At 38.4% G+C, this 13,183-nt stretch overlaps 1 protein-coding gene across 6 annotated transcripts in view; it reads right to left on the reverse strand.

Moving 5' to 3' along the window:
- Positions 1–13,183, reverse strand: part of Tnik (TRAF2 and NCK interacting kinase) — a 367,212-nt gene that overhangs the window by 133,031 nt on the left and 220,998 nt on the right. For all 6 annotated transcript variants that reach the window (XM_010632395.3, XM_010632394.3, XM_010632393.3 and 3 more), the window contains one exon: positions 6,615–6,740. In XM_010632395.3, coding sequence (XP_010630697.1) covers positions 6,615–6,740 — 126 coding nt within the window. The remainder of the gene's footprint in view (positions 1–6,614; positions 6,741–13,183) is intronic.

Consider the following 13,183-nt stretch of genomic DNA (forward strand, 5'->3'; position numbering starts at 1 on the left):
TTTCCGGATCAGGCCTAGAGCAGCTGATAAAGGAGAATTACTTGGCCATTATCAGAAGTAGTTGTTTTCCACAAAGAGCTGGTACTAAACAAGAGTTTATCTCTGCAATAAGATTGATAGAATTCGCACAGATTATAATTCAATCACACACCTGAAACAGCATATTTATTGGCTAGTGAGATATTACAGACTTCTGACCTCAAGCCATAGGCAAAGAAATATCTGAAAAATATTTCATGTAGTCTGAACACAGGGAATAAATTCTAGAAAGTGTTGATTTTGACTGTGCAGTGTATGTCTCTCTATATTTTTATATCAATGTAATCCTAAGAGAATACTATTCATCCAGAGTCAACTTTGACCTCTGCAACTATTTTATAAAAGATTCCTCAAAGGTCTAATGCACTTTAAGAGATGTATTTCTAGGCTTTGTAGCAGTGTGTTAGATAGTTAGCCGATCTTATTAACCTCTTTATATACTGGGAAACCTGAGAAATAAAGATTAAAGTTGAAGTCAAAATAACTTTATTTATACCTAAAACTTTAATCTTAAGTGGAACACCAACCTTGGATATCAGGACTACTTTTCATGACTGAAGGAGAAAAGTGTAGGATTGAAGGCCTTGATTTTGACATTAGACAGCTTGTGGTCAGCTGGTACACCGATCTCATCATTGACAAGCTCTGTTCTTGGGCACATTTCTGAACTTTTCTGAGCCTGATTTCCTCACTGGTAAAGTGGAGATACTGATATTTCATTTGTAGAGTAGTTACAAAACTCCAATAAAACAGTATGATGATGTCAGTAAACACAGTACTTGCCCCATTGCTAAGCAGGTGATAAATGTCTTTAACACAGAATAACTCAACTGTAGTGTGTCAGAGGTCTTGGAATAAGTATGCATGCACTGTTATATTCTGAAAACAAGTTCCCATCGATATTTTAATCTGATATTAATTTGTCAATTATTATGTTTCTATACTGCCTTTACACTTTCCAAGGTCACCTTAGTTTGTTGCCATATAGAAGCACAACTGCCAAGACAAACAGTGCTGTTGCCCTTACAAGGCTTTTCCTAGCTTCTGTCTCATCCTCAGTGATAGAAGCTGCTGCATAATTGCTGGCGGACAAGCAGAACAACTCTCCTATGGACACAAGTCTGACAAACGCTAGGCTGTCTAGCTTCTAAAACAAAAGAATATGGAGCCAGTAACTGTCATCTGTGCCATCTGCATTTGATTTCAGGTGAGGAGAATAGATGTGAAGGCAAGATTTCTCTCTGGTGGTCTGGTTTGCAAGTGCTCACTACCTGCTAACCTCCTTTTACTGAGTTCAGGACTTGTTACCTTACTAACACAGTCTCCTAACTGGTCTCCCTGCTTCTGCCCTTGTACCATCCAGTTTCTCAATCAAGCAACCAAAGTGGCCCATTCACTTTGTGGGTCACACCAGTCCCCAAGCCCTGCAATGTCTTCTCCAATTCTGAGATCTCGCCAATGGTCTGTCTCTTTGGGTTGCATGATCTTGAACCAGGTCTCTCTTCCATATCTCTCCCTTCTACTCATTCTGTTTCATGAGCAGTGACTTCACTGCTGTTCCCAGAAAACAGCAGGCCTAGAATGCCCTTCCTCGAGCTATCTACATAATAGGGTTTATTTTGACTTATTCTACTTACTGCTTTGTCATACTCGGTCAGATTGCTGTAACAAAGTACCTGGCTATAAGCAACAGAAATTTTTATTTCTTACAGTTCTGGAGGCTGAAAGTCCTAGACCAGGGTGCCAGCATGAGCGGGTTATAGTAAGGGTTCCTTATTGGCTAGACGTTGCTGATTTCTTCAAAAGAGTGTGAAAAACCTCTCTGGATCCCTCTGGTGTGGGCCCTGATTACATTTATGAGAGCTCCACCTCCATGACCCAATCACTTTTACAAAGCCTTACCCTCTCACAGGCTGGCAGTGTAGCTCAGAGGTAGAGCACTTCCCTAGAATTCGTGAGGCCCTTGGTCCTATTCCCAGCGCTGCAAACGAAGCTCTACTGCCTAATACTGTCAAAATGGGGGTTAGTATTTCAACATATGGATTTGGGGAGGACATCAGCATTCAGTCCATAGCCACCCTGAACACTTACCTTCATTCCCTATTAACTTTTCTGTACTATTCCAGCACCAATTTCTAGCATTCTGTATTATTTTCTTATAGTACTTACTGCTTATGGTCTGCAGCAAAAATGTATGCTGTGTTAAAGTAGGGCCTTTAATCAGTTTTGTTCAATGCTACATTGTGAGTGCTTAGAAGAGTACCTTGCACATAGTGGGTGACTGGCATGCATATTTGTTGAATGGATGGATGAATGAATGGTGATTAAATAAATGAACACTGGAAACCAGGCTCTTCGTTTCCAACTACCACAGTGACGGAGGCCATGGGAGGAGTAATTGGCCAGGGCAAGAACTGGCAGGTGGTGACTCATTTTCGGAGCATAAAACCTCCCAACCTTTGTCATCCCCATGCAGATGCAAATAGGCTTGCTGCTTTCTCCAATGCCAAACTGAAAATGTTCTAAAAACTTTTCTTATTAAAAGAAAAGAAACAAAACCGAAAAAGAAACCAACCAACAAACAAAGCCTTCCAGGGCATTTCACGGATCTTCAGACCAAGCTAAATTGTCATGTTTTAGGGTGTCTGCATTTAGGTCTTATATCATCTCTTAGTGAATGTTGAGGTCCTGGAAAAGTTAATTAATTAATGCAACCCAGAAAACAATGACAATTAATTTTCCTACAAGCTTAAAAAATTCTCAGGATTATGAAAAACTGAAAATAAGTCAAGCTTTGCTGTTGGTTTACCTCAGTGGTAGAGCACTTTCCCAGCTTGCATGAGGCTCTGTGCTCATCCCCACAATCACCAAGGGCCACACACACAAGCACACACACACACACACACACACACACACACACACACACACAAAACCAGGACAATGGCTCTCCCTGGGGTGGCGGTGGGAGGGTGCACAAAGGGGACTTCTCTCTCGAGTGCAGGCACTGAACTGGGAGTACAGTTGTCATTCTCTATGTGTCACCTGTTACAGCGTACAACAGTATGGGATCGCTGCTAAGGGCTGGATTCTTCACAATGTAGGAGCCCTCTGAGAACACAGACGTTCCAACTCATGCCACCTCATCAAATTCTGTTGAACCTGAACTTTCCTAGAACCTGTAGTTAGTAACAAGATTTGTACCAATAATATCACTTTCATTCACAAATCAATGCTTTGGTCAGCATCATATTGCTTAGTGCTTTCCAAGTACTGAGGAAAACTTGGAGACACAAAGGGTACAATCCCTGCCCTCAGAGAGCTGTCATTATGAGGCTCTCAGGCAGCCCAATGAGAAGCAAAGGAAAAAGCAGCAGAACCTGGGGATGGTGGTGTGTGCCTCTAATCTCAGTTACTCAGGTGACTGAGGCAGGAGAGTCACAAGGTCAAGGCCAATTTGTGCAATTTAGTGAGTCCTTGTCTCAAAATTAAAAAAACTAGAAAAGGCCAAAGATGTAACCCAGTCATAGACCCGTTGCTGCGTCAAGGCCCTGGTTTCAATCCCCAGTACTGGAAAAGAACAACAACAACAAAAAAACAAAAACAAAGCCCACAATAACAACAAAAAGAGAAATGGTTCAGACATTAAAGAGCAAGACTAGGGGGGAAAATGCAGGCATGACTTAGAAAAATGTTTTTAAAACTAAATTATTAAAATTACTAACAAGAAGCAAATATTTTCAAAACCATTAGTATTATTCCAGATATCCCAACTATGTCAACATATCTATATATATTTTTAACAAAATGAAAAGATAGTATATCCAACTATAAAAAGGGCTTTAAAAAATCTACTATAATTTTTCATGCTCATTCATTTATAATTAGAGATCTACATTAGCTCAATAACCTCCACAGCATTCCTTCAGCAATTTCCTCTTGGTTAATTTCTAAGTACATCTTCATGTAGTCATCCAAATATTTATTTTGCATACATTTCTACTTGTGGAAATACTGATTCAAAAGTAAAGCACATTTTTGGGGAAAAATGCCTAATTTCTGTACATCTGTGTGTATGTGCATATGTGCACACTGTTGCACAGATGTGTGCAGTGAAATTTCTTTTGAATTAAGTTGCACTAATATCCATTTACATGAGCAGTAGGTATGAGTATCCTATTTTAAAAAATTTGTTTAATAGTACATTCCTGCAGCATGTGCAGTTTCCAGTCATCTTGGGGAGTGGGTACATGCACATAATACAACTCGGTTCTCTTTAAAACTCCCCCTCTCCTTCCCTCTCACATCTCTCCCACCTCCCCTAAATTCCTTTTCACCATGTTCGCTCTCATTGACATTATAAATCCTATCTCATGTTTGTGACACATAATGCTTACATACACTGAGGTTATTAGGGCCCTGAAGACGGCACATGCTTACCCTATTTATTTCCCCTTCACCTACCCTCACCTCTTCTCTACATTCTGTTGGACTCCTTTCCACCTGCGAGATATATATATCCCCTTGTTTCTGTCTATCCATTCTTTGCCAATCTAGTAGGTAAGAAATGATATAGAACTCTCTTGTTGTTTTTTGCATTTATATTAGTAAGAATGCTATTTTTAAAATATCTTTATTGGTAACTAATATTTCTTTACTTTTATGGTTGTTGCCTTTTCCTTAATTCAAACTTTCTATGGGTAGTTTCCTATTTTTCCTATTGATTTATGAAAATTCTTCACTTCTGGAGGCTACTAAATTCATTGCTCATTAACTATAAAATGAAAATTTTATCTAAATCAGTTACTTGCATTATCGTATAATTTTTGGTAATGAAAAATTTTTAAATTGATAAAGTGAAGTCCATCAAAATTCTGTCTTCTAGTTTATTCATTTGTTGTGATACATCTCTCTTTAGGAGTGCAGTCATTTATTTTCTCCTACTACTATTGCATATTTAATCTTCACATGTACACCTGTTATACATTCAGAGGCCACAATTAAAATCTAATATAATCTTTTCAGGAATCACATAAAATATATAAAACCAATGTTATCACACTAAATGGATTTACTTACTCTGAACTATATTTTTATTTTAAGTTTGGAAATGGGTTTTTCAGGAAAAGAATTCTCAACAACTGTTTTCTTTTCCAAAGACAAAATATTCAATATCAAATAATATGAAAATCTTGTCCAGTTTTGAGCTAACATTATTATACCCGTTTTGGTCACCAATTTCATTCACTATAAATGTTTATCTTTTCAGCTGGATTGTAAATGTCATATGTACGAAAAGACCAACCTCTATCCAACACTGAGCTCCTTGAAGATCATCCATGAAATAGAGTCAACCCTGGACCCCCATAGTTTAGCACTATCTTTAGCATTTAGTAGCCACCTGATACTTCAATGAATTTTGTGTTATACACAGACTAAACCCTCTGGAAGAGGAGCAAGACATTATGTGGTTAAAAGTGTATTTTTAGAGTCACTAATCCAGCGGTATCATGTGAAACGAATGGAGGGTTAAGATTCAGAGAGAAGTAGGAGGCTACTGCATAGTCTAGGCCTCCACAGAACAGATCTACACTAGAGGGCGATTTTAAAATGGTCAAGGAAAGGTCAAACCAAGATGGATTTATAAGGCTGCTGAACGACTAAGATAATAAAAGTTCCAGTGACAGATAATCCAGATACCAGGAAAGTGAAAAGACAGTCTGGCCTGGAAAGCACAGGCATAAGAGGCAGTGGTTTTGGTGTCAAATGTATGGAAATTATTATCAGTGGGATGGTCAGTTGGAGCTATCTTATAGACTGTGAAAGAGACACATCCAGGGAATATAGCTAAGTGGACAGGGGAGGCAGAAAAGTAGAACATCCTTTACAGCATTTCTACACTGTTAGGTATTTTACTCACAGAGTTGGAGTTTATATTTGAGAGTAATCCACACATTAGTGATAGAAAAGGTGAATCACACACAGATTTGTTAGATCCTAGCTCCACTGTTTTTATTTGTTTGTTTGTTTTTGGGACAGGGTCTCACTTTGTAGTCCAGGCTGGCCTTGAACTCACTATGTAGCCCAGGCTGGCAATCCTCCAGCCACACTCTCCCAAGCACTGGGATTACAGGCGAGCACCACCATGCCTGGCTCCACCGTTTCTAGCTACACAGATCTTAGAACAGTTTTATATTCCCTGTAAACCTCCATTTCATTATCCGTGACATAAGAATAATATCTACCTGAATGAATTGGAATAAATATCATTCTTAATTAGCATGGCACCTCAAATATAATAGACTGTCAATAAATGCAGGGAACATAGGAATTAACTACTGGTTTTGGGGATAGTTCATATTATGTGATAGAAAAAGATGTAGGTATTCTCAAAAGATAGAGAGACTTTTCAAGAGAATGGCAGAAAACCTTGAAAATAATGCTATGGAAATCATGAGGAATAAGGGCTTCAAATTTGAAGTTATTTAATCAAGTCTCATCACGAGGACAGAGAAATGGTCCATTCAGTGCTGTATATTTTTCATGTAAGGAAAGCAAATTTGAATAGTGCTACTTACCCAAAGTTGGTCATCCATGCCTGGAGGGTTCTTTTTGATAAAAGCACCATAGTATGTAGCTATATTCCGGTGATGAGAATATTTCTTCAACATGTTAATTTCTTGTTTGATTTCTTCCTCTTCATCCTATATTGGAACAATAAATATTGGAACATGAGAATCCATGTCTTCAGTAGAATTTCATTCTTCAACACCATGTACATCAACTAAGCAATGAAATTTTTTTCTCAGGATTTTCTTTCATGGCGATAAAGGAGCATAATTATCTGACTAAAATGAAAAAGTTTATAAAACAACACAATGGTAGGAAAACGGAGGTGGTGGATTCCTTCTTTCTGCACAGGTAACAGACATAGCGTGCAATTGGTGGTAAAAGTAATCTCACCGCTTTACTAGGAGGACATCAAGGTAGTCAGTCTGTTAGATAAAATTACACTAGGCCTCTCAGAACTGTGTCTACGAAGTACCTATCACTGATCATATCTGCTATATGAATGGTAGAGGACAGTGAAAGGGAAAAAATGTAGGCTCTCAGATTTAAATTTTGTTAGGTTCATTTTCTCTGAAGCCTACTTTTATTGAAGTGACTGATTGAAGATGATGAAAGTCAGATGGGAGAGGGAGCAAGGTAAGTTCTCTAGATCTGAGGAACTTCACAAAGCAGGAGTACCCACATCACCTTCAGGAAACTAAACATGAAAAGAAAAGGGGAAATGCAGTGGTGGAAGATACAAAAAGAGACAACTCTCCTACACAGTTTCCTGGTATTGAAGTTTCATTCATTCTGAGTTTCCACTTGGAGTGTGCAAACTTGGCCCTGGCCATTACTAGTAGAAAATGTATGTTCTTACATAATTTTACTCTATTGATGTGTGCATGTCATGTGGACTGCGAAATGGTGCTTTACTGTTTAGGTTGGTGGAAAAGTTTCTGTCCCAAGATTAAGTGCTTTACATGCAGCAATAAGTAAGACCTGTGCCTGACTGTAAAATGTTACATTGCCAACATCCAAAATACCACCCTGGTGAGTCCCCTGTGTGCACCTTCACTCCCTACAGATGCATGGTCTCTTCTAGGATATCTGCATCAGTGGGTCCTTCTGCACTCTCCCATGTGCAATGGCTCCTTTCTCTCTTTTTTTCTTCATATATTTTTTACATGATCTTTCTTATTATGTTTAATTTATACCCCCACAATGTCTTCCTTGCTTTATCAGGCAATGTTAGGCCCACCCATTTAGTCTTCTCATAGTCCCTACTCTTCTTCACACAGAATGGAGATATGTATCCTACTATGCCATACTTGCTCTGTTACTTGACTCTCTTCATAGATTGTAAGCTTTCCTTTGTTACACAGTTCCTTCCTGGCAAAACTCCTACCTGTCCTGTCATGATTCCAGATGCTTGGATCATTATGTATTTGCACAGCATCTCTTAGAACCACCATCCCGTATCAGTTCATAACAATCCTAACTGCAGTAATCCTGCCTGTATTTGTTCTCTATCACATCATACAATGGTTTGGATATGATAGGTCCCCTAAAAAGCTCATTATGTTGAAGGCTTGCTTGCTGATGGTGTTTTGGATCATTAGAGGTCTAACTTCATTAGTGGATTCATCCATCGATAGGATCATAATTTGATGGCATCTGGGAGAGGTGATGGAAACAGGAGGCTTGTCCTAATGGAAAGGAGTGGTTCATGGGGTTGTGACCTTCTTCTCTGGCTCTTTCACTCATTCTCTGCTTGCTATCCATGATGAGGTGAGCAGCTCTCCTCTACTACATGCTTCTGCCGTGAGGTTTCTATCTTGATGTTCCTACAGGCCTGAAGTAATGGAGCCAGCTGACCAGAGACTGAAACTTCTGAAACCATGAGCAAAAATAAACCTTGTCCCCCTTAAATTGTGTATGTTGGGTATTTTGTGAAATGACAAAAAGCTCATTTATTAATTCAAATCCCTAGCACCAAGCAGAGTGCCTGTGAATAAATGTGAGCACAAAAATGAAGACTTACGAAGGGTCCAGAACTGAGTGTAGCAATAGTGATTTTGGAAGAAACCAATAAGAATAGAAAGAGGAAAGTGGGGAAACGCTGACATTTCCTAGCCATACAATGTTTTTCTGGAAAAAAAATCGAGATTTGTAGGCCCACAAAAGCTAAAGCATGGCTTAATTAAATGGAAGATGAGGTAATCTCAAAAAGACAATTTAATGATTGGAATCCTCAGCTAAAGGGATTTATATGGCCCTAACAGTGAGGAGGGAATCAAAGGGAAAAGGGCTGGGCTGCAGGCTGAGGCAGAAAATGGACAGCCCACTGCTAACTGAAGCATTCTTCCTTGAAGCTATCAAAAACCGCCTATACTTTCACTTCAGGAATTTGGAGAAAATGACCTCCAAAGACCTTCAACTTGTTGAAGAGCTCCTGCACTCCTAATATGCCTTGCTAGAGTGCACATTAGCCTTTTATTTTCTTTATCATTTAGTTTGGAATACTCTCATTATTATTATTTTATTTATTTATTTTTTGGTACCAGGGATTGAACTTGGGCCCTTGTGCTTGCAAGGCAGGCAGCAGAAATACTGAGCCAAATCCCTGGCCCTAAAATAATGGTTGGTTTTGTTTGTTTGTTTGTTTGTTTTTGGTACCAGGGATCGAACTCGGGTCCTTTTAAAATTCATTGGGCCATATAATTGTGGAGGAATGTAGGATACGAGCAGAGGTACTCTGGGAAAGCCTAACTAGAAAGGGAGAAAACCAACCTGAGGGTTTCTGTGGGCAGCATGGCATCAACAGCTGCTTTAATTAGAACACGGCTATGTGAGGTAATGAAAGGCACAGGTCACTTTTCAACTGTAGCTGACAGTCTCAGCTCCAGCCAATCTTAGTAGTAAGTCAGGCTTGTTCTAGGAGTATTTGCTGCCTGCCTTCTGGGTTCTCCACAGGATGGCGGATGGTGTGCTTTACAAAAGCTTGACATATCATTAAGAAAATAAGAGCTTAGGAAACAGTTAAATAATGGTATAATTCAGCATACAGTTAAATCTAAAATAAATACTATTAGAAGTCAGATTGAAGTTAGCACACTCTCCATCACCTTGCAAAGGTAAACCGAGGTAGTTATACAGCAATGAGGAATGCATATACATTATTAAGTTTGGAATCAGAAAGTTGAGTGTGGGTATATGGGATGCATACTGAGTTTGAGCTCTAACTCTTCCTGCCTGTGAGGTCTCAGGAAACTAACCTAGGTCTTTGGAGGTTCAGTTTTCTTATCTATAATGAAATACAGATACTACAAGTTCCAGTTTTGTGATAATTAAATGTATGTGAAAGTATAAAGTGTAACACAGAAGAAAAATTACCACTAAACTTAACAAAAATATCAATAAATAACAGATAGGAGGGCAGGAATGTAAGTCACTTGAATCTTAAGTTTAAATTTTATTGTCCCCAAACACAATTATGGAACATTGGGTCAGGGCTGTGTAGCTTCAATATTCAATGTCAATCTTGACTTCCCATGTTTTTGTGAGTGAGTATGTAATCTATCAGGGCTCTGGGACTACTCTTTATTCATATTTCTATTCTAGGTCATTGATGGCAGTAAGTGATTCAAAGATATAGAAGATTCTTACCTGTTTTGAAAATAACTCATTTAACCATTCCACAAACAGTCCAGACTCTCAAAGTATGTCTCATTGAAGGAGATGCATTACCAAGCTTACAAAAAGAAGAGGTCAACTGAGGCTAGATGTACACTAGACTGCTTTAGTAGAAGGTACATGCTCTATTTTGTAAATGAACTATTCATACACCTTAAGTATTAAGCATAGGGCTCAAGTTCACTGAGACACTAATGATCACTGGGTCATAAAGAAAAATAAAGTGCGGAATCAAATGGGTTCCAATTAAAAAGAGAGTAATTTTAATAAGTCAAGCCCAATGCTTTAGGAAGATCTATTAATTAATCAGAAGACTTCAAAATCTAGTCTGATTCATTGTCTGATTCTTTAGGTATGGCATTTAAACTCTCTGAACATTGAGTATTTTCAGCTGTAAATGGGAATAGGAAACCTATTAAGCCACCTCTGCAGGCTTAGTGTTTACTTAAACATAAATTCAGCATCAGTATAAAGAAGACTTTTTACTCTCAAGATCATGGGAATCTATTTATTGTTTAGTACTTGTGGTAGACTGAAAAAAATAGCCATGATATTTGGCTGCTCCCAGGACCCAGTGGAGAGTTGGAGTCCATTGCTTTTCTCCTTGAAGCTAGACTTGGCCACATGGCTTAGTGTGACCAATAGGCATTAACAGACATGATGCAGCAGGGTCCTGGAAAACAATTGTGCTTTGTAACTGGCTCTCTCTACTGCTTTCAGAGAACTCTTCCGCTATGTGGGAAACCAGAACTTGTTCTGAGAGATAAGAAATGAAGGAAAGGATAGTGGCTTTCAAATGAAACAGATTTCAGGCTTTTAAGCCAATGACCACGTCTGATGGCAATGCAATGTTCAGGACCGTTGTCATAAAATATGGCCAAAGCCAACCTAATGCACTGTTACTTGTGTTCTAGAGGCTGTGCGCATATTCTCTTATTTAATACTCAACAGTTGCATGAGGTAGGTGTTTTTAATGACCTGATTTTACCACTGAAAAAAGTGAGTCTCAGAGAAGTTAAGTAACTTTCCCAAGTTCACTCATCGTAAATGTTAGGGTACAGATTTGTCCCGATTTAGCTATGATTTGTCTGATTTCAAAGCCGGTACTCTTAATTCTAACTGTAGAGAGGTTACCCAAGTTGACTAAAACCAATGAGCTAGTCAAAAGAGTTTAGGAACATTAGAAGCCAGGAGTAAAGAAAACTCTGACTTTGTTCTTCCAATTAAAGGTGCATGTCAGCATACAATAACATTTACTTATGACTGATTTCAAGGGATAAGACAGATTTTTTTAAATTGTCTATTTGTTACATAGAGAAATACACTAAGTATCTACAATATGCTAGGATTTAAAAACAGAATGAGTAAGATATTTGATAATAATGTGCTCCGTAACACAGAGTTTGCCTGACATTTAACTCTCAACTGCAGAAGCAAGAATAAAACTGTGTAATTCCTACAACCACCCAAGGGACTGGTCAGTATGAAGTGTAGTGGGGAAAATGAATGTGTAGGCTCATAAATACCACCTCCCAAGGAGGTATACACCTTGGGACACTGGCTGGAGCCACCTCAGCGCCTGCTCACTTGTCCTCTTCCATAGCAGCTCGCACGCGTTCGTGTTACCTGTCATCCTCACCTTCAGTGTTGGCAGAATGTGACAAAAAGTTGTCGAAAAATTGCAAGAGACCATCACTAGTGTCTAGAATATGATTTTTAAAAGGTTTAAAGTAATCTATAGTAGCAAAATACCACCCACCCTTGGAAATTTTATTCAGAATGCCAGTATATAGCAGGCAAAAATTAGAATTTAAAAAATCAACAAACATTTATTTTTATAAATTTAAGTATACAATATCTAGTTGTATAGTAGCAACACAGATGATTATACAGACTATAAAATTAGAATTCATGAAAGAAATTTAAAGCAAAATATTTCCTTCAGTACCTTTTGCTTTTGTTTTGGTTCTGAAGGATAGAGAAAAATCTACACTTTCTGAGATAATGATTTGCAAATGATAGAAGTTATTTTAAAAGTATTTTCCTTGAAATTTCAGGAAGATCTTTATGCTGAGTGATATTCTGTACATGAATGAGGTAACCAGAGTACAAATAATGAGGTTGGCATTACTGCATACAAAGTTGATAAACAATAGAGTTTGAAGCTTGCTTTTTAAAACACTAAATATATTGGAAATTAATTGAGAATTAAGCATATGAGAATCACTTAAGATTATCTCAAGGTGCAGTTATACATTTGTACTTTTACAGATACAAGAAACAAGCCAAAGGTCAGTAAATGAGTTGCCTAATTCCACACCTCTTTATTGCAGCATCCACAGAATTCAGGACTGCACCACAACATTCCATAGGCAGCAATGAATTTGTTGTGTATGTTATCCTTATGCTAAATGAATTCTTTCAAAAAATACTTAAGTTCCTACCCAGGGATACTGTTGGGTGCTAATAACATATTAATACAATATGTGGCATAACAGATTCAAGATCTGCCACAATAAAACTTACTGTTGTCTCATTGGGGGCAGAGACATAAATCAAAGAATGACACAGATGATACAAAGCAACTACTCTGGGAGGTATGTGGTAGCTGGTCTAACTGGCTCTAAGAAACCCAAGTTTGAGCTGTGTTGTTAAGCTCATGAACGTATAAGTTACCCAGTTGAGGGAGAGAAAGAAAGGGTTATCTGGTGTCACTGGGGAGGAAATCATTTTCCTGGCAGAAAATGTTTCCTAAGGCCCTGTAGCTGAAGGAGGTATTGAATGTTATTTCCTATGGTGATTTGTTGGTTAAGCTGATTGTGTCAACTTGACTGGCTTTGGGGTCTACCTGGGGGACTGGTGGGGCATATTTCTGGTGTGTTCGTGTGGGTCCTGGAAGCTT

Source organism: Fukomys damarensis, unplaced genomic scaffold (assembly GCF_012274545.1).
Source record: "Fukomys damarensis isolate Sample0158 unplaced genomic scaffold, DMR_v1.0_HiC HiC_scaffold_12, whole genome shotgun sequence".
NCBI lineage: Eukaryota > Metazoa > Chordata > Mammalia > Rodentia > Bathyergidae > Fukomys > Fukomys damarensis.